Genomic DNA, 26,218 nt, shown 5'->3' with positions numbered 1-26,218 from the left:
TATATTCTCATCAGTTGGAATTACGAAGGCAGTGATTCTGAAAAGCTAGATCTCTCACTCTCAAGGATAAACCATGTTGCCCAACATCCTGCTTCGCCCCTTCCAAACGGACAGGTAACAATCAACAACCCTTCCTCATATGACTCCAATCCTTTTATCCATGACCACATTTGAGGTCCATGTTTCTCATTTTCTCGGACTGATACTGAATTCTTCTGTATTTTCTTTCCTAAGCGTATCATTTGTACTGATTTGGTTACTACCCCAAGTAGGATGAGAGTTTCATTTCTCAATAACCCGAAAACTTTAGGTAGCTTTGATGTGGGCAGTGAGAGCCCTTTACTCCTCCCATGTGCCTAGTAGCCCTCATATTTGTGAAGGTGGACTTCGAGTGCCTGCAGAGTAGCCCAAGCTTAAAACTAGAAACTTTAGAAAAGTCTCGAGTCCTTCGAGTATGGCTTACTGCTCCTGACTTGCTAGGAAAAGCAAGAACACCACAATCGTAAAAGCTTAAGCCAACCTAATAACACTTCATTTGCCATATTTTTGTGCTGTTCGGTACCTCTCAGTTTTCTCAAGATGGTTGGGGGACCAGTTTAGGAGCCATCATCACTTTCTGAAAATAGCAAGTGAAGAGCTTAGGTTCCAGACACTTCAATGGTCCATGCCTATTCAATGCTTAGAAACAGCCTTGTCATGGACTACACTTGAATTTTAAAATATTTAGAGTTGTCTTCACAAAAAATAATTTTTTTTTTTTTACTTTCTTAAATGAAGATCAACAATATAAAAATTTTGAAAATATTTTTTATATTTTTAATTATTATTAAAAATCAAAAAATTGTTTATGGTTTTCAAATAGAAAATTATAAAAATAAAATAAAATAAATAAAGGAAGAAAATGAAAGGTAATAAAACAAAATTGTATTTCCTTTCCTTTTTGTCTAACACCTTCCATGATTTTCCAATTTTATAAAAAATATTTTTTATATCAGATAATTATCATAATTTTGAAAAAGAAAATACACACCTGGCAAAGCACAAAGCTAATTTGAAGGAAAAATTAGGAAGAACCTTTGTAGTTCGTAGTTTGTACCATTAAGCGGCCCTCCACGTGATCTCCACGACCACTGTTGCTGAATTCAATGAATATTCCTACTTTTTCATGGTTATCCAGATTTAAAATTATGAACTCGCTATCCCTACCGTACAGCTGTCGCACAGAGGATCTCCGTGAATCTTAACCCAGCAGACACCCGCGTGCATCACACGCGATGAGTTTGCATACAACCATCTCTCGTCTTCACTGTTGAGTGATAACAGCGTCCGCTAAGAAGTGGTTTAATAGTGCAATGTACAGATTTCTGACACTGACAGGTGTTATTGCGGTGACACAGGAGAAAGAAGATTAGCAGGAGGAAGGTGGAGGCGGCGGAGTCGGAGTCGGAGGATCTACATCTGCGGTACTTTGTGGCGTTCAACAGAGATTCGGCGGAGAAGCAAACGCCGAGGTTCACATTGAGATCCGACAACTTCAACAGGTCAGACAAGTTCGTTCTTTTGAATCTGAATATTTTTTGTTGATTATGTCTCTGTTTGGTTGCCGAGAAAACAAAAAAAGACCTCTTTGGATGATTAAAATTTTCTATCAAATATTCAAATCACATAAAGATGAGATGTTGCATGGCTTGTAGTGAAAATGAGGTTGTTCTGGAAAAAAAAAAAACTAGAAGAATTAGGAGACAAATAATCAATAATTAACGCACTGGTTTTCGATTAAAAATGTGAACATTTTAATTTAAATAATGAAAGAGAAAATAATAAAATATAATTACGAATTTTACTTTTCTTTAAAAGCGGATATTTAAAAGGATATACATATACACATTGATTCCCACTTTCAAATTTTGGGGAGTGTATAGTTTAATTAAACATTTAATCGTTTAAAAATTTTATTGAAGACTTTTCATGAAGATTTGAGACTAGAATGATTTTGTAAGAACAAATGAATATACGAATAAGAAGAAAGTAGACAGATTTCTTGACATGCTGAAAAATTATAACTGTTTTCCAATGATTGAGAAGTTCGCATGATTCAATTCGGGCGCTTCCAAACAATGAGAAGTCGAAGATTCAATTCTGTTTCTGTTTCTCTTTCTTTGTTGTATGTTATATATTTTCGTCTTGTGAGGGAATTTTCAAGCACCCAAACGGAACCATTTGGAACATAAGAAAGAAAAAAATAGGGAGGGATTTTGTTATCCTCAACCCTCGTGGCCTATCGTTATCCTACGCACCCTTCACTCCACCACACTCTCTCTCTAGACACTCGCTGGGAGTCTCAAAGGAGAATATAATAAAGTCCAACAAAAACCCGCCCATTGATTTACACTGGTCATGCTGTAGCTTCATCTGATCTTTTGATCTCTCTCTCTCTCTCTCTCTGCAGACACGAAGGAGTCGATTCAAAGAGGAAGCGAGAAATGGCGAACAAGGTCTCCAATTTCTCCGATCTGATTCAACGAGTTGCAGCTTCTTGTTTGCTACATCCGCTCGCCGCTGGGCGCCACGATGCCGATGAAGCACCGGGGAATCGAGCGGCGGAGCAGGAGGCATACGATGTGTTCGACTCCGAAGAAGAGGAGGAAGACGAAGAGCGGGAGGGGCTTAGGGTTTGGGAGGAGAGCCAGGGGGAGGGGAGAGCGGAGAGAGTGATGGAGATGGAGTTGCTGATGGGTGAGGTGTTCGAGACGGTGTCGGCGATGAAGAGGGCGTACGTTAGCCTCCAGGAGGCGCATTGTCCTTGGGACTCGGACAAAATGAGGATGGCCGACGTGGCGGTGGTGTCGGAGCTCAGGCGGCTCGGGGTGTTGAGGGAGAGGTTCAGGAGGAGGGTTGGGAGGGGAGGACGAGGCAGCGGCGGTCGTGGTCCGGTGGCGGCGACACTGAGGGAGGTGGTGGCGCCGTACGAGGCGGCGGTGGAGGAGCTGAAGAGGGCGGTGAAGGCCAGAGAAGTAGAGGTTGAGAACTTGAAGGAGAAGCTCAAGAGCGCCACAAGCCTCAACAGCAGTGGCAAGAAAGGGAGGTTTCAGTCAAAGAAGAAAGTCAGCTGTAGTCAAGGTCAAGGTACACAATCCTGTCTCTCTCTACATCCATTTTATTTATAAAATACTACGTGGCAGGTTCTTATTGGTAGCGTGAACCCAACCGTGAATGAGACCCAATCGTATGGAGACACGATGAGTGAAATTTTGTTGATTATATTCTTTAAATTGTTTGTGATCGAGGTCATTATGGTCATCTTACGAATCTGACCGGCGATTGTGATGGCAGTTGCAGCGTTGCCGGCACCGGACTTATTCGAAGGGACGATGGGTGTAGTAAAGGAGGCGTCGAAGTCCTTCACGGCATTGCTGCTCTCGCTCATGCGCTCAGCACACTGGGACATCGCAGCGGCAGTTAGATCCATAGAAGCGGCCACGGCCGTGACCGGCGCTACCGCGGACACCGCCATTTCCGTAGTGGGATCTCACCACGCGAAGTACGCTCTGGAGTCCTACGTGTGCCGAAAAATCTTCCAGGGCTTCGACCACGAAACGTTCTATATGGATGGCAGCCTCTCGTCGCTGCTCCACCCAGATCAGTACCGCCGAGACTGCTTCGCCCAGTACCGCGACATGAAAGCCATGGACCCTGTGGAGCTTCTCGGAATCTTACCCACTTGCCACTTCGGAAAATTCTGCACCAAGAAGTACCTCGCCATCGTCCACCCAAAAATGGAGGAGTCGCTGTTCGGGGACCTGGAGCATCGCCGGCAAGTCTTGGCCGGAAATCACCCCAGAAGTCATTTCTACAGCGAGTTTCTGGGTTTGGCCAAGGCGGTTTGGTTACTTCACTTGTTGGCATTTTCGCTAGATCCTCCCCCAGGTCATTTTGAAGCGAGTCGGGGAGCTGACTTCCACCCTCAGTATATGGAAAGCGTCATCAGATTATCCGGTGGCCGGGTTCCGGCGGATCAGATCGTTGGAATTCCGGTGAGTCCCGGGTTCAAGCTTGGAAACGGGTCAGTCATCAAAGCCAGAGTCTATCTTGTATCCAGGAGTTGAATGGATGTGTGGACATTTGAACTTATTCCGGACTAGGTTCGACTAAATATTATGCTCGTAGTTTGGATTTGGGTTATGATTTATCTTTCTTTTAAGGTACCAGACTGCAAAAACATGAAGTTAGATCCAATTTTTATTATAAGCTTAAGTAAACTCAATGCTTTTTCAAAAATCTCTCTAATTAAAAGCAGATTGGTAGGAAGATCAAGGAAAGCAATTATCCTTGGTTTAATCTTCTGTCCAATTTCAAGCTAAAATAGAGGATCAAGCAACCAAAATGCCATGTAATCATCATGAAAGAACTATTGAATACATATAGATGATACAAAAGGATTATGAAATAGTAACGTCAGGGATGCGATGAAGAGCTTGTATCCCCACAAATGGGTGTATTTTTTGATAGGTATTCAAATGATTCTGACTTCGTAGGAAACTACCGACAGTTTTAAAAGACAATAATTTACCTATGAAACGGAGCATGGAAAAGAAGAATGGCAGGAAACAATGTCTTATCCTCTCTGAAAAAAAATCTTCAACTGTGGTGGAGGCAATCACAAGCAAAAGCTGTTGTCTTCGGTTATGCCAACACTTAAACTTGGAAAAGTGATTCTATGCTACCCCCCTCCTGAAAAAAATTTTGGCCTGACATGGAGGTCAAAAGAAGGGAGAATTAGGTTGAAAGGGTTTTGAAAAGGACATAAATGGCCCTCCACAAGCCCAAGCATGACTACTGTGGAAGGTTCCGATAAATGGACCTGAATTAAGGCCCCTAACTTGGAGCTTTTGGGAAAAGGCTCCCATTAATGAACCAAAAATGAGGTTCAATTTGTTACCCAAGGCATATGTTGCGTGGGCTCGGATCCAAGTGTTGGGTGGGTGCGGGTAAGTGTCTAAGTGTCAGTTTTGTTCAATTCCTGGATCTTAGAATATAAGGACATTGCCTAAAGAATCCAATTCTTATTTCCTCTCGCTAGACCAAATAGAAAGTGTATAAAAGCGATAGAATGCCCAACATGGACCTGAGGATACTTACGATGAAAGAGGAACTTATTTTCTTTTTTGTTAAACATTCTGATGTTTTTGAAAGTGTTTTCATTTTAAGTAGTTTTAGAGCCAGTTTGGAAGTGATTTTAAGAAACACTTGAAAGAGTTTTTTCAAGTATTAGAAAGACTAAGAGTGTGTTTGGGAATGATTTTAAAAAATGTTTCTAACATTTCTAACACTTGAATAATAAAAAAATTTCAGTATTAGAAATGTTAAAAGCACTTTGTAGAATCAAATACCAAACGGGCTCTAAAAGAGTTTCCTAAAATTACTACCAAATAAACTCTTAGTTTAAGTATTTTCTCAAAAAAAAGGTTTTAATAGAATCACTTTTCAGATGTTTATTCATGAAATACAATAAGTGATTTTCTAAATTTTGCAAAACATTTTATTTTTATCCACAAACACTTTCTATTACTAGAAATATTTCTAAAAATACTATCAAAATCTTATCATCAGGATGTTGGACACATATCTCATACCCATACCCAAACCTTTGTCACAGTATGTTCAACATGGATACTTTATGGATCATGAAGTGTCCATGTATTATAGGCCAAGACAACAGGTGAAAATTTTCAGTCCATTTCAACGTAGCTGCCCAAAATTGGTTAGGTTGCCAAACTTATGGTTAAATACCAAATGTGTAGTTTGTAAATCTTACTTGCTCCAGAGTTAGAAACATGATCGCGTTCCAAGATCCGAGTCGCCCAAAATTTGGAAAGAACCCCTTATAAAATGCAAAAGGTCCCTGCAAAACATCAGCAGTTATATTAGATGAGTCCCCCTGCCCCCGCCCACAACATCCCCCCCCGCCCAACAAAATACCAATACTTCATTCAAGATAAAACATATGTAAAATCCTCTTAAAGATCAATCATATCATTATAAGGCCACCAGGATGCCAAAATTAGCAGCTGACATGAGATGTTAAATTGACTAACAAGAAACAGATTCCCAGAACTAGAAGTATATCTGTAAGGAACATAAATTTTAGTTGGGAGTGCCCACTTGTCAGGGAAGATATGCTTGAAGTGGTATTTAGAAACAGGCTGAGCAACAAAAAATGTGTTGCACAACTATTTTTCATTTTACTCCAAACCTTCTAAATGGTTATATATGTACCTTAAAATGCATGAAAAGAAAAGGTAACTGTGGAATCAATACTTTCCAAAGTATTTATGCAGCAGCATTGCCTGGTGGATAAATCAGCATATGAGATGTTATTTTGAGAAGCGAGGGGACATCGACTCATTGTCACAAAAATTTGTAAACAGAATGAATGGCCTAAAGCCAATACACAAGCAGCAGGATTTTTGAAGTCGGTTATCAAAAGAGCTCACATAGGGGATTTGTTGTCAGAGGCAGAATAGATGTGAGATATTTAAAACAAAAAGGCATATTTTTTCCATGAAGCATGAAATTCAATCCCTTGGCAACAACTTATAAAACCTCGAGCAACTAAAACTTATCTCCACCATTAGATAACTCCTGAATTAGAACTTTTAACAAGTTTGCCAGTCAAAACATTAAAATGTTGAAGCACGATAATATCAATATGGTAAACTATCATAAGAGGGCTAAAAGAATTAAAAGAAAATCAACCTCATTCTTCAAAGTCTTGAAGAAACAATCGAAAGTGCTTTTGTAGGTTGAATCACCCATCATTCTAGATTTCACCTGTATCACAACATGCACAATAGCCAATCCAAAATTGAGTGACTAACTCATCCATAGAAATTCAAATAAAATCAATTAATATATCATAATCAATCTGATGGAGCTATAATATGGCCTGCAGTGAATTACTCACAGATTATTCAACAAATAATATAACCAAGACCAATAATTAGTGAAAATCCAAAAATAAACAAAAGAGAACAACCCTAAATTTATTTATGATGAAATAATGGGGTATGCATTTACTAATTTCATTGTTGCTCCTTCTGCTCATCCTCTTCTTTTTGTCATTATTGTTGTCATTGACTCATTATCATATGGTACCCTGGTCTCATGATCTTTAGAGTGTTATGGGACTTGATGATGTTATTTAACTGACAAGCCACAGTAGCTTACAGTGCAAGTCTGCTCATACTGCTAATTCAATCATATGTATACCAAAATCAACAACACGGTGAAGTTTTTTGCTGCTTGGCCACACTAAGTACATTACATACTCGATGTATGTTGTTTCTGAAAGAAAAGGCAAAAGCTATTAATGAAGAGCTGACTCCAGGTCTGATTTCTGAATCGAAAAACTAGAAAAAGTTCATGAAAATTTACCATGAATTCTAAACTAGATGGGTGATCATAAAATTTAAGTGCCAATAAAGCAAGTTGCCTCAGTTTAATAATCCATAAAGTGCTAGTGAATGAAAATGTTATCCATAAGAGAAGACTAAAAGCTAACAAACTAGTAAGCAACCAATGTGTCATGTGATACCATGAAATTCACACTTGAAACAATAAGAATATAACAACAGAAACATCACAATTTTTTAAGTGGAAAATTGGATCACCTAGATGCTATGAAATGTTTACGTGCAAGTGTTAGAATAAATAAGATCTGACTAACTGGATAAAATAGAGGTCGTGAGGAATGCATTTCAGAGAACCTCAAACTCAGCTTCATTAGGTAACAATGGAAGTTGAATACTAGTTGAGGAAATTGAAATACAGTAAAAGTTGGCAGATGGTAGCACCCTTGAAGATATGTTGGTATTGTTGAAGGTGCTAGGGTAGCAAGGTTAAAATGAAATGGACAGTGCAGATATTTTCACCTTGTATTTGATATTTATGCTGTCCAATTCAGATGCAAAATGGTTAGATTGGACGCCTGAATATCTAAATTGCTAGTTTAATGGCCTCATAAAATATTCCCTAACTTTCAATATTATTTCATATGCTGTGCTGGTTCAGAAATGCCATAGACACTGCTATAGTACCCTTTTAGAACAAATTCCAATTTGGAGAATATGTCTATACACAAGTACAAACCTGAAGCCTTGAGATGAAGAAGATGATGAATAATAGTTAGAGGATTTTTTTTATAGATAATTTTTCTTTCCCTAATCCAGAACCTCCCACAAACCCTTCCCAATCCTTTAACTTGCGGTAATTATAATCCTGAGTTAACTAATCATGAAAAGAATGGGAAATGGATATAGAATGCTTACCACATCAACGGGAGAACCAATACAGACCGCAAAAAAACCTGCACCTAGGCCGGCTAGGAGATGAGTTAATAAATTATCTGTGAACCCTGAAATTTTTAAAATCGTCTGCATGTGTATAGAAAAAACATGGAAATCGTTGGATTCAAATATTAGATATATCAACAATTCACAAATTAAAGCACAAGCAAGCATCTCATCTGAGAGTCAATATATATACATTTACCTGTTTTATTTGATCATAACTGGCTAGCTCAGCAGCATTTATGATAGCATTCCGGGCAATATTAGGGCCAAGCCCCGTCCATAGAGCTGCTAGGCCTTCCTATGTTTCCAAATGAATTTAGAACATGATGAAAAAATTTAATCGACACATTGCATTTTAGAAAAATGACCTGTCTCACTATTGTATAATAAGCATCCAAAGCTCCAGTGTAACGCCTTGGAACCCCAGGTGGCAATTTTCCTTCAGCTTGAAGCCGAACTTTTACAAGATCAGTAGGATTTGCGACTGCAATTGCTATTGCTCCTGTTAGGAAAGAAACACCAATTTAACTTATTTTGAAGCAAAGAATCACTGGAGATAGTTTATTTGACTCTTTATATGGGAAAAACAGTATGCTAGTACAGTTGTTATCTAAATTCATCATGCATCAACCAAAAGGATGGTAACCAAATGTAACTGACCAGTTATCAGTGCAGCAAGTACTTTCTTGAATAAAGGGACATCACCAACAAAATCATTGCCCACAAAAAAGATCTTAACCTGTTGTGCATACATGTTAATGAATCACAGGAACAAGGAAATAATAATAACAATAATAATAATAAAGATCAAATTACATTCATTGAAGGAAAAAAGTTCAAAACTTACAGGATCATACAACCCAATTCTTAAACCTCCATATAGACATTGGCGATGCAACCCCGGTACAATGCCCTTCCAAAGTGCTACCAAACCCTCTTCCAAAGCAATAGTAACAACAGTACCCAACATGCCCCTGTATTTAGGTAAACCCGCTTCATTTGTAGACCCTTTCTTTTGGAGCTGAAGCCTTACTTTGGCAGTGTCCAAGGGAATGGTACAGAGCTGCACAGAAAATGTTCTATAATGTCACAGAAAATCTACAATAATTATAAAAATTGATTTCATATATGCCAGATGCTACTAAGCAACTCAGAAGTAAAGCAATACATTGAACAAATGCGAGCATCATAAAAAATTAGTGACCATATTATGCACACTGAAATACAGGTTCTCGTACATGTTCTCAAGTATGCTAATATCTCGGTAAAAATCATGCCAAATTGTTTCACATATTCAAGATTGAGATTGACCTTCACCTTTCTGATTCTTAATGAATTTTCAAGCTTACACCAATTGGCCAACCTCACAAAGGAGAAAGCCAAACTAATACTTATCATTCCAGCATAAATACTGGATCCAGCTGGTTCAGTTCTTGGCCTAAAGTCCCTCATACCATGCTTAGGCAGCCCGGATTCAGACCTATCCATTCCCCAAACCAAAAAAGATGCTTCTCTTTCTCATTCAAAATCCCAATATCTATTCTATAATTTAAGATCTGACCACCATTAAGGAGCTCAGACACGACTTTCAAATACACCAAAATTCTCCCAACTAGTAGAAAATTCAAAACAGAGAAAAAGAAAAAGGAAAAAAAAAAACAAACAAAAGGGTATAATCAAGCAAATGCACCATTGAGCTAACAACAAATTCCAGAGCAAAATCAGCATGAGGCAATGACGGTACACTGCAAGATCAGCAATTGGGCATTTTTCCTAGTATCAGTTCCAACGTTTACTTCTCACAAAACACCAAATACAACAAAAAAAAAATGTCATTGCTGAACAAAACAGAAGACTGAAAACGACGATTCACACAATGAAACAAACACACAGACGAAGATCCTCAGTACCTCAGCGAAACAAGCACTGAAAGCACTGCAGGCGAAGGTTCCGGCGAATGAAATTTCAGTTGCATGCTTGAGATCTGACATCGGAAGCTGCAGGAAAATGGCTGAATAGAAGGCAGCCAAATCTATGGACAAAGAGATAGAGAGAAATTATTAGGGTTTCATGGAAATGTGAATAGAGAATGAGTTGGTGAAGAGTAATTAAGAAGAAAAGGGCAGATGAGAAATGGCTGTGATGGGGTCACCTGCATCTGCTGCTCTGCTCCTCCCACCAAAGTTGAGGTCGTTAGTTGGTTGGATTTTCCCTTAGATCTGGAATCCTATATTTATTTTTATTAAAATAGAGTTCAGAAAAACCTCAATTTTTTTCAGACATAGAAAATTGATTTTTTTTTCCTTGTCCTTTTCTATTTGAACCCTTTCAAGCTTTCTTTGGAGTAGTGTTTAATTTCCATGTTTAGCAGCAAAATTGAAGTAATTACCATTACCATATGACTAAATTTTACTTAATATTAAATGGCAAAAGTACGAAGAAAAATAAATTTTGTATTTGTATATTTTAATCCTTCTATTTTTTATTTTATTAAAATTTTCACTTTCCCTTGGACTATATTTCATTCTTAGAAAATGTAAGAAAAAATTTATGAGAAATAAAATATTAAAAAAAAATTATAATAATAAATTTAAAATTAATAAATTATTTTTATATGTAATTTTAAATTTATTTTGCTTATTTTTTTATAAAAAGAATTAAATAATTTAAATATATATAATAATAATAATAATTAATTTTAATTATATATGATTTTTTTTTTGTATTTTTCATATTGAATCCAAACAAAATAAAATTATTTTTTTAATATTTTTTCTTTTTTTAATATTTTTTTGATAACTTAACATAGCGCGGACAAAAAAATATCAAAAAATAATAATATTAAATTCTTTCTATATATTAGTTGTCAGGGCAATTAGGAAAATGATCAATTATGAACATCAAATGGACCTAGGTTAAAGCCCTATCACATTGTTTCTTTTTTTTTATTTTTTACGAAGTTTGGAATAATAATAATAAAGTGATATAAGGGCCAAGTAGTGACCTCCCACCTACCAACCTAAATTATCAATGTAGTCAAAAGTAGAAATTATTACAAATTCATTCATTGGGTATTTAATAATGAAACAAGTAGAAATATAAATAATTATTTTTTCGCTTTTTATTTTTTATCATGGGTTATATTTTAAAATTATTCTAATTAATAAAAAATATATTGTGATAACTATGTTCAAAAGACAACGTGCTATTAAGTGTTATTAGATAGTAATTTAAATAGCATTATTAGATAGTAATTTATTTTTAATTGAAGATTCGAGGTTGTCAATTAATCAACATGGTAAGTTTGAAAAAAAAAAATTGGGTAAAAGTAAGTTAGTTTTTGAAAATGTATGAAAGATTAGAAGTTTTAAAATTGAATTAAAATGTGTTTGAATATTTGTAGGAGCAAACCAAATCGCTTTAACTTTGAAGTCAATGCTCAAACACTTATTTAATGACTCAAAGCACTCAAGTGGTGGTTAAACCTACTTGAGTGTTCGATCCTGAAATTGTCAAATTTTCACATAAAATCCATTGTCTCACCTTGGAGAGTTGATTTTAGTTATTTTAATATTTTAAATGAGCAATTGAGTATAAAATTTAAACTCTTATATTAAATTTTTTTAAATGCACTAATTCATCTCCTTAAAAAATGAATCAAAATTATGATGAAAATAGAGTTTAATTTTAAATTTTTTTTATATTAAAAAAAATCAAAACACTTCAACTAATGAAAAATATAATTAATTTTTTATTTTCGTTCTCTATTTCAATATTACAGTGCATTTATTATATCAAAATGAGAATTGAACTCAATTGATGAATGATGTGTTTCAATATTATAGTCTTACTTGTTCACAACCCTTTAGGGTTAGAATTATTACTCATATAGGTTTTTTATAGTCAAATATATTGTTCCTATCTAAAAGAAGTGATAATTATTTTATTCAAAAAAAATATTTAGATAAATACTAGTTTCTTTGACTTCTAAAAAAAATATCCATTGTTTTAAATTAAGATAATTTAAATAAAATACATGTAACCTATAACACATATAAAAATTACAGTGTTTGTTTTTTTGACTTTTTGCTGAAAATAATTCGTTTTTAGAATTTAGGTTGTTTGTTTTTCTACTTTTTCATGACTTATTATAAACTTTTCACTAAATAAAAAAAGTCAAAATATGTAACTTTTTCTAAATAAAAAAAATAACATATTGATTTTTTTATACTTTTTAACACTTAATAGAAATAAAATAATATAAAAACAAACAACTTAATATTTAGGACTATTAAACATTAAAGTTTTATTTAGAATTAAGTAAAAAAACAAACACCACCTTAGTGACTTAATTATAAAAAATATAATTTATTTAAAGAAAGTAAAAAATAATATTATATTATTATAATATGTTATCTATTAATATAACATATTTGATTTATTTATTTATAAATATCATTTATTAATTAATATCGTGTTTTAAATTTGTCATTTTATATATTATGTTAGTTAATTTTAAGTTATTTAAAATAAGTTAAATTATATATATATAGAGAGAGAGGCAACTCCTAAATTTAATTTAAATTACTTTATAACTAAAAAATAATTTGTTTATTGCTTTTAGAAACTTATCTATTTCGATTCAAAGCTTTTTACCTTTACGACTTGTAAATTTAAATTTTCAAATAATTATTAACAATAAATAAAATAAAAATTCATAATTCTTGTTAAAAAAGTAATTTCATTGAGAAAGATTAGGAGATATGTTACTAATCATTATTAATTAATAGAAATTAATAATTTAAATATTAAATAATTAATATTTTAAAATTTTAATATTTAGAATTATCATAATAAATTTGAAAGCAAAAAACTAAAAGATAAATATAAATAACAAATACATGTAAGAGTTTTCATCAAATATAATGAAAAAATATATATTTCAAATATTAAATATTATTCTTCCAATTTGTTATAGTAATAATAGGAAGAAAATTTTAAGTCACTATAAAAAATAATGTGTAAGTTTCAATTTTGATCTAACATAATAATTTTTTTTTTTTGAAATATTAAATCTTAAATATTCTATAAATTTGATATTTAGAGTTATGATAAAAAAAATAAAAAAATATTAAAAATATTAATATAAAAAATATATATATAAGTAGTATTTAAATAAGATATTAATTAAATTATTAAAGGAAAGGAAATAATCTACTTAGATAGGAGGCAATAAATAGGATTTTGGCAAAAATATCTCCTTTAGAAAGTTAATAACTGATTTCAAAACCTTCCCGCGAATCACAACCTACACCCACTCTATAAATAAGTGATCCCTCGGGCCTCTGTTTCCTTCAGTTTCGTTCCAACTCTTTTTCTCTTTGAAAACCCTGACGCTAGACTGCGGAAGACAAAGCAGAAGAAGAGGAAGATGTTTGAGTTGAGGCTGGTTCAGGGGAGCCTTCTGAAGAAGGTTCTAGAGGCGATCAAGGACCTGGTCAACGATGCCAACTTCGACTGCTCTGCCACCGGATTCTCTCTCCAGGCCATGGATCCCAGCCACGTGGCCCTTGTGGCTCTGCTCCTCAGACCGGATGGCTTCGAGCACTACCGCTGCGATCGGAACATCTCTATGGGCATGAACCTCAATAACATGTCCAAGATTCTGAAGTGCGGCGGGAATGATGACATCATCACCATCAGGGCCGATGACGGCAGTGATACTGTCACCTTCATGTTTGAAAGCCCTAGTATGTTAACTTTTTCCCTTTATTTTCTGTTCTGTTAGTGTCTTTAGGATGTTCATGAAAAGTAGGCTTCAGCATTGGTTTGGTTTAAATAGTCTTTAAATTTTTTTATATGGTTGGGAATTGTTTTTAAGTTACAATTTTTAAAAACAATATCATACTTTCTTTATTGTTTTTAAAAGCAATACAGGTTTTTGTTCTTCTGTTTTTAAAAATTATTTTTTAAAGCATCTTATCAAACACTCTTGATTTTAAAAAACAACAAAAAATTGTTTTTTTGTTGTTTATAAAACAATTTTTAAAAATAAATTTTAAGAAACATGGCCGTAATTTCTAATGTTTATTTTGTAATGATAATGATTCCAGAAATCAGGAAGAGAAAAAGATCCCTCCAATTCATGGGGCATTATAAAATTATTTGGTCAAGTATTTTTGGCATTATAGAAAGACTCTTTTCTTTGGTTTTTCTACTTTATAGATATTGTCGTATATTTTTTAAAAACTTTCTAATTTCATTTCTGACGGTTTGTTTTGATGAATGTGCTAAAACCCAAGATGGGAGTGCAAATTTTGAGATGAACCTGATGGACATTGATAGTGAGCACCATGGGATTGATGAATCAAAATGCTGCGCTGTTGTTCGGATGCCTTCGTCTGAGTTCCAAAGGATTTGTAAAGTTCTCAGTAGCATTGGTGACACAGGTATATTCCTGGGTATCTAAGATGTAGTCCATTTATCTCAATTTGGTGACATGTTTGGTGCTTGCAGTTGTCATCTCTGTGACAAACGAGGGTGTGCAGTTCTCAACGCGAGGTGATATTGGAACTGCAAATATTGTTTGCAGGCAGAATATTAACGTGGACAAGGTAATGCTCTTAAAGCTTAATGACTTGGATTGTGATGGGGATCAAATGTAGATGATTGTCTGTTTTGGGTGATTGCAGCCGGAGGAATCAACAGTGATAGAGATGAGTCAACCAGTTTCATCGCAATTTCCACTGAGATACATGAACTCCTTCACAAAAGCCACCCCATTATCAAACACGGTTACAATCAGCTTGACCTCAGAGTTGCTTTTGGCGGTTGAGTACACAATTGCAGAGATGGGTTATATCAGGTTCTACTTGGCACCCAAGATAGAAGACTTAGCCGAAGCCCTAGGTCTAGAATAGATTAGATTTATTTGAAAATTATTCTAATTAAATAAAAATTTCTGAATCATAATCTTAATGAAAATAGAATTTTATTTTTTTAGTTGTATTTTTAATTTTCAAATTGGAAATTGTATTCAATCCATTATAGTCTTACATGTTCACAACCCATCATCTATTAGTTTTTATACCCAAATATATTGTTTCCATCTAATTGTATTCACTTTAGGTTTAGAATAATAAACAAGGAAGGGCCTCTGCAATGGAGCAAATAGAATTTTATGGAAATAAATTTAGATATTTGAGAATAAAAATATAAATTTTGTTTGGAAAGTGTTTTGAAAAACATTTTTTGAAAATTATTATTATTTTAAATAATTTTAAATATAGTGTTTTATTTTTAATATTTTTTATATTTATATAATTATATTTTTAAATAATTATTAAAATTGAAGACACAGTAAAAGATGTTATTTGGAAACAATTTTTTTTTTCTATTTTTCATTGGAAACAATTTTTTTTTTTCTATTTTTTCATAATAGTTATCATAGAGACCCACAAATTGTGGTCTTTAAATTACAAAAGCCAAGAACAGAAACCATACGGCTTTCACAAAGTAAATTCTCTAATTACTATTCAACCTTACCCGGGCATGGGCCCAAAATAAATTAATGAACTAGGCCCAGTTCCGCATGAAGATTAAATTGTGAAGTAAGGACGCTTTAATCATCGAAGTGGAAGAGAAAATATTAATCCGCAAATAGTCTATACATTTAGCCAAATTGATTCCGAGGAAAGTAGCAAACAAATGGTAAAAATGTTAATAAAATTAATTATTTTATTTTATTTTATTTCATTTAAAAAAAAATTTGACAACATGAAAACGATGGAAGCTAGAAAAAATTAAGGAAAAAAAATGAAGAAAATATTAAAAAATTTCCCTAAATTATTATTTTTAAATATGTGAGAAAGTTTTGAAAAGAAGTGTGTTTTTCAATAATCAATTTTTTTTTTATAATCAAATAAATTTTTGTATTTTTTTGTTTTTTCATTATTTTCTTATAAAATTTCCCAAAATCATTTACCTCAAATTTTCAAAAAAAAAAAACTCTAGACTAATAAAGGCAGAGTTTCTTTTTGTTCAAAATTGATGGGAGCTCATACCAATCATTATTTTTTTTTTTGAACTTTTGTAAATAATCTATTAAATGTAAATTAGTTACGTTTTAGGTTATGATTTTAAGTAATTAGGAAACTTTTTGGAAAAATTTTATATTATTTATTGACCCTACATTTGATTTTGGCTATTGAAAATTTCAAATTAAAATAATTTGGAAAGAAAATAGAAATAAAAAATAAAAGGAAATAAAAAACAAAAATATATATTTAAATTTAATAAATTATTTTTACAAAGATTAAATAAAAATATGTAAATTTTTATCTAATTATTATTATTATTTTTCATTATTTTATGGTAAACTTACATCTTTATATTGTTGTAAAGAAATAAAAATAAATAGTACTAGTGTTTACTTATTTGATGATATAAATTTAAAATTTCTTCTATTTTCATTTTATTATAAAAAAAATTTAAATAAAAATTCAAAAAGAGAGGATGAAGATTGAGGGGGAAGCCAAGGGTTTTCCAGAAACGTGGCGGGAACTAAAAGTCACTTCCAAACCTTCCCGCCAATCACAACCTACACCCATTATATAATAACTAATTCCTCTGTTTTCCTCACTTTCCCACTCTTTTTCCTCTCTTTCAAAACCCTAACCCTAGACCGTAGAAGGCAAAGCAGAAGGAGAATAAGATGCTGGAGTTGAGGCTGGTTCAGGGGAGCCTTCTAAAGAAGGTTCTAGAGGCGATCAAGGACCTGGTTAACGATGCCAACTTCGACTGCTCCGCCACCGGATTCTCTCTCCAGGCTATGGATTCCAGCCACGTAGCCCTTGTTGCTCTGCTCCTCAGATCGGAGGGCTTCGAGCACTACCGCTGCGATCGGAACATCTCCATGGGAATGAATCTCAATAACATGTCCAAGATGCTGAAGTGCGCCGGAAATGATGACATTATCACCATCAAGGCCGATGACGGCAGTGACACTGTCACCTTCATGTTTGAAAGCCCTAGTATGATATTTTTTTTCCCTTTATTTTCTGTTCTCTTAGTGTTTTTGGGGTATTAATGAAAACTAGGGTTTGGCATTGATTTGGTTCGAGAGTTTTTTATTTGAGTTTTGATGGAGAAAGTTGTGCCCCATTAAAGTGGCGGAAAAGTGGAAGAAAATGAAAGAAATTAACATTTTTAGGGTTTTTTGAATGATAATGATCCCAGAAATCAGGAAGAGTTAAAGGTCCCTCCAATTTATGAAGCAATATAAAATTATTTGGTTAAGGCTTTTTTGGCGTTTTCAAAACAAGGCCAAAGGTAGAATGCTTGACTCTTTACCCGTCACTCTTTTCCTATGCTTTGTTAGGAGCTAGACGATGGTGGGTCGTGGCTTTCCTGTAATGCAATTGATTTTATGCGTTATGATATATCATGTTCTTTGGTTTTTCCACTTTATGGATATTGTCATATGATTTTTAAAACTTTCTAATTTCATTTCTGATGATTTATTGATGGCTTTGTTTGTGTTGTTTTGATGAATGTACTAAAGCCCAAGATAAGATTGCTGATTTTGAGATGAAACTGATGGACATTGATAGCGAGCACCTTGGTATTCCCGAAGCAGAATACCATGCTATTGTAAGGATGCCTTCATCTGAGTTTCAAAGGATTTGTAAAGATCTTAGCAGCATTGGTGACACAGGTATATTCCTGGTTATTTAAGATTTAGTCCATTTATCTCAATTGTGTTCATAAATTATGCATATGTTGGTGACATGTTTGGTGCTTGCAGTTGTCATCTCTGTGACAAAAGAGGGTGTGAAGTTCTCAACACGAGGTGATATTGGAACTGCAAATATTGTTTGCAGGCAGAATACTACCGTGGACAAGGTAATGTTGCTCAAGCTTAAAAATCTACCATTTTTGGAATGGCTGTCACCTAATTTCATTACGACTTGGGTTGTGATGGGGATCAGATGTAGATGTTGTCTGTTTTGACTTGTTTGTGTGTTTTGGGTGATTGTAGCCGGAGGAAGCAACAGTGATAGAGATGAATGAGCCGGTTTCATTAACATTTGCACTGAGATACATGAACTCCTTCACAAAAGCAACCCCATTATCAAACACTGTTACAATTAGCTTATCATCAGAGTTGCCTGTTGTGGTTGAGTACAAGATTGCAGAGATGGGTTATATCAGGTTCTACTTGGCACCCAAGATCGAAGAGGATGAGGATGAGACCAAGCCCCAAGCCTAATTCCTCAGCATTTCCAGCAAATTCTACATTCCTATTTCTATTCCTCTTTTCCTCAAGACGGACACTTCCCTAAACTTCATGTTGAGAGGATGTTGCTTATAAATTTTCTGGGGATATTATCAATGTAGGCAAGTGTTATATTTGCTTTTAGAAAAAGTGATGTGGTGGTTAGTTTTTGTTTTTTCGCTTGTGAGTATGACTATTACAAGAGCTTCATCCCCCTGCTTTTTTCATTCTGAACTCAACTTGGATAGAAGCTTTTATTGAATGTTGCAGGTTTGATTGATCTGTTTGAGGTAAATTTCATTTTCACTTCAAGCTAATGATGAATGAAATTTCAAACTAGTTTAGTGTTAGCTCAGAAAGGTCAGTGAAATTTATCCAAAAATCTTGTATTTAGCTTGTAACATTTGGGGGGTTTCGGATGTGGGCCTGCCAATTGAGAGTTTCGTCAACATTTGCTTGGTAGCCCAAGCCTATTCTTCCCAATTCTAGTGACGAAGGTTTCAAGTCGTGCTTTAGAATTGAGATTAAGGGCATGTTTGGGAAATTGATTTAATAATTTAATGTTACATTTTAAATTTTAGGTTAAAATGGTTAATTTATTTTTAATTTTAAATATTTTTATTTCATTTGTCCATATTAATGAAAGAATATTTAAGAATTTATGATTTTATATTTATGACTTAATTTTTATAATAAAAATTTTATGATTATTCTATATTTACAATATTTTAAATATGAATATAAATTTATTACTTAAAATTAATAAAAATGAATATGAGCTAGGATGAATAGGGATGTGGGTAAATGTTTTAATTTGATAATTTAGAATAAAATTAATACTTAAAGTAATAAATTTTAAATTAAGAATTTAAAATTAATCTAACTTGAAATCAATTAATAAATATTAAACTTTCCCAAACAACCACTAAATCCTGTTGAAGCAAAAAAACAAGGTTGAGTTGGCCTTGCCAAATATTGCGTAGGCAAAGAAACGCTTTGTTTTGCCACCGAAAGTGACGAGTAGAGGCTGTCTATTCCATTTCTAAAATGCTAATAAAGGGGGCCCTTGCACCATGTGATGTGAAACCAGATTCCGTTCTAATTTGGAGGATTGCACACAAGAAGCTAAGATGATCAACCCCATGTCTTCGGTCTACCTTTAAAACCTTTTGGAAATGACCCCAGAAAAGCAGGCATCTTTTTTACCTGCCTTGGATTTGTTTTCAGTTCACATCATATCATCCTCTATCCAGACTGGAAGACACTGGGGATGGACGGATCACATCCCACCGACACATATCACCTAGGAAGTGATATAAAGCTTTCAGGATGATCTAACAAGCCATAAAACCAAATTATCATATCATCTTTCATTTAATTAATGAAAAAATGATAGTATATAACAACAATTTTTTACATATATATATATATAAATTAAAAAAATTAAAATAAAAAAAATCTTAAGCTACCTTTACCTAGAGAATAACATATACTCTCGTGTCACCCAAAGTTGGGAAATAACAGAATGCTATGTCCTTTAATTGAGATTACTCAACTTTTGGCTGTGCTGGCCATTTCTGTTACAAGCACAAACCGTCTTTCCAGTCTCTGAGAAGAAATAACTTACAGGATGCATATATATAACATCTCCCGGGAGAAGTTGTTCGGCCTTTGATCCAAGAACCTTGCGGCTGAGCCCAGATAAACAAAACAATACAAGTAGTAGGCTAAAATCATGCATGTATCTTCTCAAGGAGTTTCATTTGCTCCGTTTCTTAGCTTCACTGTAGAGGACAACACCAATTAATGTGAGACTATAACCGAGCATCCCAGTTATGGATACAGGATTCCTAAAAATTAAAATTGAGACAACCACAGCTACAGCTCCTTTTGCGTTTCCCAGCACCTGGAATAGCCAACATTCCCTAATCTCAGAGCAGGTCCAGCAACTCAAGTGACAGCAATAAAAGCATAACAGTAGTGATGAATAGATGCACATAGTTTATCTTTTACTCAAATGAGTTTTATGAGGACATGGCTAACCCCCATCTAACATGAACTAATTTTTCCATGCAGGTATTAACATTTCAAATAATGTATACATTGGCCATCTGGTACCCACCAAAAGTGGTGTAAAAGTCGATTAATCAAACCATGCAGCAGTTAATAAGTAGTTCACTCATAAAATTGTCAACCATATGACAAATTCAGTATTTGAAAGCATACCTCAAGTACTCATGTCAATCTGCCAAATTATTAATTCTGAATGAACTTATGCAAGTCTTCACAAAAATTTCCATAAATTTCGGTGATAGCATTATCCTAAGATTGATTACTGAGTAGCCCGTAAGAAATCATTGTGTAGAACATGAGAAAACAATTGTCATGTGATAAGTGATGATCCCATGTAAGGCAAGCAGACAAACAGAACCAATAAGAAGACACCAAATATGCAGAAGTTTCTTCACATTCGTATATTCCACATCATATTTTCTGGTAATAATATTAGAACAGAACCTGTTTCAGAATTTACTTTCCCTGCTTTTGTTTTCTTTAGTTCCTCTTTGTAAACAAGAGAAGCTGACAATTTGACAGAGAAATGAATTTAAAAAAAATAAAAGACCAGAATTTGAGACCAATTGTGCATATCAGTAAATGCAGACAAATGCATGCATTGGAACTGGGGTGCATACCTGGAGAGTCAAGGCACTTGTGTGTTTAGTGACCAAAAAATTGGTCAAGTTTACTAAATATGCCAATGCAGAATTGAAGATCAGATACCATAGGATCCTGACATCATCTCTTGCAAGTGCTAGTGTAATGTTAACCACATTTTCCTCCATCAGGAGTGCTGCAGGAAGAAGGAATGCAACTGCCACTGGAGCCATGTACATAAGGAGGTTCATAGAATTAAGCTTTTCCCTGGAAAAATGTGATAATTATTTCAGTGTAGTTCCCAGGTCTACTTTAAAAAAATTTTAAATGCTAACCTATTCATTTATCGTATTAACTTTACCAGAAACAATGTTTTAGTAAATAGAAATGGATTTATTACCCCTCTGAGGACAGCAAAATTCCTTGAAGTACTGACTTGAGCGCCCGTGCGGCAGTAGCAGCAATACATATTATAAATCCAAACAGATGAAAGCTTGGTTCTCCCTTCAGCCATACAATGACAAAAATAACAAGAATCAGGACTTAACTTTTGCATACCAATAATTTTATATACAAACTCAGTCTAATTAGATCCCATTTCCTGACATTTTACCAACAGATAGTGATGCCTAGCAAATAGAAGCCTTATTAAAACTTTGAAAAATTTGTCTCAGCCCAAACAGAGGGGTTTTCTCAATTTACATTGCTACCATCCACACTGACAGACAAAGTTTCAATCATCCATGCCAATTACAGTATTAATAAGCCCAGCAATGTCAGAAGACATACTAAACCCAGCACAACCTTTTTCCCTTACACTGTGCACTCAGTTACCAGTACACGAAAAATCAATATTTCGGTTCAGGGATTCTTTTCATGGTGGATGAAAAAGTAAATTGGCCGCCAGTCTCAACAGATTCAACAAAACCACAAAGTACCAAAACTCAAAAGAAAGAAAAATGGAAAATCATTGACTGTTCATAATTGTTTCCTCAGCTCAGAATTCAAAGGAAATAATCTAAATAATAAGATATCACGTCCATAGCAAAATATAGAAAGAAATCACATAGAACACAACCGTTTAAAAAAAAATCAATAAATTCAATAAGAAAACAGAGAATTGAGCTAGTACTCCACTGGCAATGATAACTCCGGCAACAACAGGAATAAGAGCGAAGTAGGTGAGCAGAGCCTCCCTCCTCCTAGTCATTATACACGCAAAAACCGCCGTGAAAAATGGTGTCGTTGCGCCAATCGCCTGGTTGAACGACACCGGAAGAAATCGAAGCGACACGTTACCGCTAACCACCGACGCACAGAAAACAAGACTGAGCACCGAAATCTTCACGAACTGAGCCCGCGATCGCACATTCTGCCTCGGCACCACCTTCAGCCACGCTATGGCGGCGTAGCTGAGCAGTGAACACGCGAGCATGTGGCACAAGGTGAGGAAAATCGGATACCTGAACCCATAGTTGCTGAGCAAGTACTTGTTCAGTAACAGAACCCCAATGTTCGATGCGTACCAAGACGTGATGAGCCCGATCGTGAACCACCGGCTCGATCCCATCGAAATGCTAAGGTTTCCGAGAGAAAACCGAGTAGACTCACATGGATGTAGACGCTGAACCACCAATAAACAAAACCCAATGCAGATCTTGATCAGCGAGTTGACTCACTGAGTTAGGGTTTTTCTTCTAATGGATCTGACTTCTGAGAACTGCGAACAAGCATTGAGAGAGAATTGCAGACACGACGCGAGATCGGAGGGCTAGGAGGCGATTGCAGAGAGAGTGAGAGAGGAAGGAGGAGGAGGAGATTTTGTTGTATTATGTTGGTGTCACTGTGACCGCCATCCAGGAGAAGATTCAATTTGTCGGTGAGGGTGAGATTTGGTGAAGCGCTGTTACATTATCGCGCTTGTTTGTCTTCACTTGAGAGGCGGAAACTGCATGAGAGTATAGTTTCTATTACATACACGGAGGAGGGGATTGGGATCTTGGGAAATGACAGTTGGTCGGTTAGTTTTTGGCCTTTTTGACATTTTTTTTCCCGTGTGGATAATTGTCGTAATTTTGGCCATGAAAATGGAAAAGTTTGACCTGCGTCGATTGTAATTATCATGAATTCTAAAAAATGAAAACAAAATATTTTAGGAAGTGGGAGTTTGGTCTCAAATTTGTTTTGAACGTTGGAAATGGTAAGTAAATTAGAAACATAAAAAAAAATAAAAAGTTTTTGAAGCTAATTATTTCTTTTCTAATCCTATGTATTTTTAATAAAGAATAAAATTAATTTAATGTTTCAAAATTAAATAATAATAATAATAATAATAATTTTAATGTTTTAATTTTTCAAAATATCTAATATAGTCAGTAAAATGGAAAGGAAAATTCTAACGAGAGTTGGGTGTTGCTACCTCGCGTCTTTGATGATCCACGTAGTTGCCAGATGGATGGACACGTGATTTCAACTCATAAAGGTTCTTGATCCAGTCGTTATACCTACAAGAAGGCATCCGGACAGGGTGTCCGGACGCACCCTCCGATGGTTTTGTTAGCCATGGTCAGAGAGAAGGATATAAATCAGTTGGCCTTTTACCAGGTATTAGGAGATTATCAGGGGATCTCATTCTCTTCGTGTGAAGGCCTATATATACAGCTTCAGGGGTACTGTTCCTCTTCATTAATGGTGAGGAGATATTTTATGTTGTTATGATGATGATAGGCGTCAGTAGGAGCATCATCACCCTACGAGCGGCTGTCAGAAACCATGGTACGTGATGCGGCTGTCAGATATCGTGGGAAGTGATTATGTAGAATGATCGTGGGAAGTGACTTGTTGTCACTTCATCTTGTCTTCTCACTCTGCAGGTGATGGGATGTGGGTCATGGCTGTTTGTTGTGATAGCGTGTAAGACTCGCTTTACTTTAATTGATGATCCAGACGATTATACCCGGATGGCACATGCTGATTACCCGGATGTATTGTGGAGCGGATGCATTATGAAGGTTGTCTAGATGTCTGTGCTCTGCCAGCGACGTTTGCTCTTCCTTGGATAGGAGAAGCTAAAACGTCATTTGCTTTTCCTTGAGGTGGTCCGGATAGGAGAACTGCATCATGCGTATCCTTAGGGGAATCCGGATGATGATGATTCGGATGATAATGGTCTGATTGATGACATGTGCCATGTGTCACTGTAAGATTCGTGTCACGTGTTTTCCAAAGGGAGGGGTCCCTACATTGGGGACCTTAATAAAGAATTTCCCTAACATATAATTGAAGTACTGGACTCAATTTTTTATTTCCAATTTGGAGTAAAAAAACACCATTCAATTAAAGAGGCGCCTGATAGAACTTGAGATGGTCCCAATGTTTAGGTGAAAGAATCATAGCCGTTATTATCCCAACTAAAAGCTTGGACAAATGGTGATGTTCCCATTCAAGCTTTCGTGCTAGTACCAACCTGCACTTCAGAATTACATGTCCTGTGAAAATGACACATTTTTTAATGGGCCTTTACTCTTTAGAAACTATTCTTTTCTATTTTAAAATATAAAATAGTTTTCTAATTTATTTTAATAAAATTTAATTAAAATAACTTTTATTTTAAAAATAATAATAATTATGTTCTATATTTAATCCTTTAAATAAAATTTTAATCATAAAATCATGAAAAAACTAACATTAAAAATGGTTATCTAAAAACTATCTTTTATGAAACACGGTCAAGCAAATCCCTTGCAAACCAACCCATTGAGTGACATAATATCAAATTTTTGGGTAAGATTAGAAACATATTTGTATTATGGAGCTTGTTGTAGAATCTTAGGTGGTGTTTATTTTTTTACTTAATTCTAAATAAAACTTAAATATTAGGTTGTTTGTTTTTTTAGTATTTTATTTTTATTAAGTATTAAAAAGTAAAAAAAATATATCAATGTATTATTTTTTTTATTTAGAAAAAACTACATATTTTGTTTTTTTTTATTTAGTAAAAAGTTTATAATAAGTTATGAAAAACAACCTAAATTTTGAAAACAAATTGCTTTCAACAAAAAGCCAAAAAAACAAACACCACCTTAATCTTGTATTTCAGGATTGAGTCCATCCATTTAAAATGGTATCATGTATATATGTTCAAATCCCATCATTTATATTATAATTTTATTTGTCAATACCATTATACCTTATTCTCATTTATTTATACCTTGTAGTCATAAATGATAAATCGCACCATACATATTCAACCATTCAGATTTGGATTTTGATGCATACACTCTGGTTCCTTTGCATTTTCTTTTAGGAATTTTTGCAATGCTGCAAATGTAGCTAGCATTGCTTTAGGCTTTTCATTAACAGTTTTTGACTCCTTGCCTTTGGGATTGATTCAAGGCAGAGCCCCCTGTAACCTTCATATGCAGTTATAACATCCCTTTCCTTCTTGAGAAGTACTAGGGAAAAAGAAAGAAAGAAAAGAAAAACACTCAAATTTTCTCGGGAAAAAGAAATATATGAAAATTTAAAACAAACATTTTAAAATTAATTACCCAATCAATAAAAAAGATTAAAAATTCAAAAATCGTGGTAAGAAAACAATTACTGACCTTAAACTTAATTTTTGCTTCTATTCCATTTTTATTTCTTATTAACTTTTTCCTTCTTACTTTCTAAGCCATCATATTTTCTTTCCCTCGAACTTTTCATGATCTACAAACCAATTTATTTCTTAGTCACAGGACGGAGCACACCTTTGGTACTTCAATAGGGCGACCTGCTAACTCTTCGAACAATGCCCTAGTCCTTCGCCGAGCATCTACTAATGTCCTCGGCACAAAAAAAAGCACTGGGCGTTGGATTCCCATAGAGTACAAGCGAATTTTATAATCACCGAAAGTGGAGCTATGGTATGGGCCTGCATACTTTCTTACCAAAG

At 34.5% G+C, this 26,218-nt stretch overlaps 5 protein-coding genes across 7 annotated transcripts; 3 read left to right on the top strand and 2 right to left on the bottom strand.

Annotated features, from left to right (window-relative positions):
* On the top strand, nt 1-4,182 carry LOC100265690 (protein GRAVITROPIC IN THE LIGHT 1). Its single transcript, XM_010652650.3, has 4 exons — nt 1-114; nt 1,398-1,541; nt 2,450-3,126; nt 3,334-4,182. Exons 1-4 carry the CDS (start codon nt 74-76, stop codon nt 4,104-4,106), a joined length of 1,635 nt encoding a protein of 544 aa, XP_010650952.1. The 5' UTR covers nt 1-73; the 3' UTR covers nt 4,107-4,182.
* A 188-nt stretch (nt 4,183-4,370) lies between these two features.
* Nucleotides 4,371-10,637, bottom strand: LOC100253572 (mitochondrial uncoupling protein 2). Of its 3 annotated transcripts, none has more exons than XM_003632133.4 (10): nt 10,504-10,637; nt 10,262-10,383; nt 9,199-9,414; nt 9,012-9,090; nt 8,720-8,853; nt 8,551-8,649; nt 8,328-8,432; nt 6,757-6,831; nt 5,816-5,902; nt 4,371-4,748 (listed from the first exon to the last, which is right to left on the bottom strand). In XM_003632133.4, the coding sequence occupies exons 2-10, from the start codon at nt 10,340-10,342 to the stop codon at nt 4,716-4,718; spliced, it is 909 nt and encodes a 302-aa protein (XP_003632181.1). In that variant the 5' UTR covers nt 10,343-10,383; nt 10,504-10,637; the 3' UTR covers nt 4,371-4,715. The 3 variants fall into 3 exon arrangements, with proteins under 3 accessions (XP_003632181.1, XP_010650953.1, XP_019076025.1); XM_010652651.3 differs by having other exon boundaries at nt 8,729-8,853; XM_019220480.2 differs by lacking the exon at nt 10,504-10,637 and having other exon boundaries at nt 10,262-10,497.
* A 3,059-nt stretch (nt 10,638-13,696) lies between these two features.
* LOC100260468 (proliferating cell nuclear antigen) lies at nt 13,697-15,308 on the top strand. The gene is made up of 4 exons (XM_002279910.3): nt 13,697-14,101; nt 14,654-14,800; nt 14,868-14,965; nt 15,044-15,308. The coding sequence occupies exons 1-4, from the start codon at nt 13,783-13,785 to the stop codon at nt 15,269-15,271; spliced, it is 792 nt and encodes a 263-aa protein (XP_002279946.1). The 5' UTR covers nt 13,697-13,782; the 3' UTR covers nt 15,272-15,308.
* A 1,594-nt stretch (nt 15,309-16,902) lies between these two features.
* On the top strand, nt 16,903-18,977 carry LOC100248466 (proliferating cell nuclear antigen-like). Its single transcript, XM_002281054.4, has 4 exons — nt 16,903-17,383; nt 17,914-18,066; nt 18,157-18,254; nt 18,391-18,977. Exons 1-4 carry the CDS (start codon nt 17,065-17,067, stop codon nt 18,619-18,621), a joined length of 801 nt encoding a protein of 266 aa, XP_002281090.1. The 5' UTR covers nt 16,903-17,064; the 3' UTR covers nt 18,622-18,977.
* A 995-nt stretch (nt 18,978-19,972) lies between these two features.
* LOC100243342 (probable sugar phosphate/phosphate translocator At3g11320) lies at nt 19,973-23,253 on the bottom strand. The gene is made up of 4 exons (XM_002281066.4): nt 22,415-23,253; nt 21,683-21,786; nt 21,321-21,549; nt 19,973-20,533 (listed from the first exon to the last, which is right to left on the bottom strand). The coding sequence occupies exons 1-4, from the start codon at nt 22,850-22,852 to the stop codon at nt 20,387-20,389; spliced, it is 918 nt and encodes a 305-aa protein (XP_002281102.1). The 5' UTR covers nt 22,853-23,253; the 3' UTR covers nt 19,973-20,386.
* Between the last annotated feature and the right edge of the window lie 2,965 nt (nt 23,254-26,218).

This window comes from Vitis vinifera, chromosome 6 (genome assembly GCF_030704535.1).
Source record: "Vitis vinifera cultivar Pinot Noir 40024 chromosome 6, ASM3070453v1".
NCBI lineage: Eukaryota > Viridiplantae > Streptophyta > Magnoliopsida > Vitales > Vitaceae > Vitis > Vitis vinifera.
This window is presented reverse-complemented; position numbering and strand designations above follow the sequence as displayed.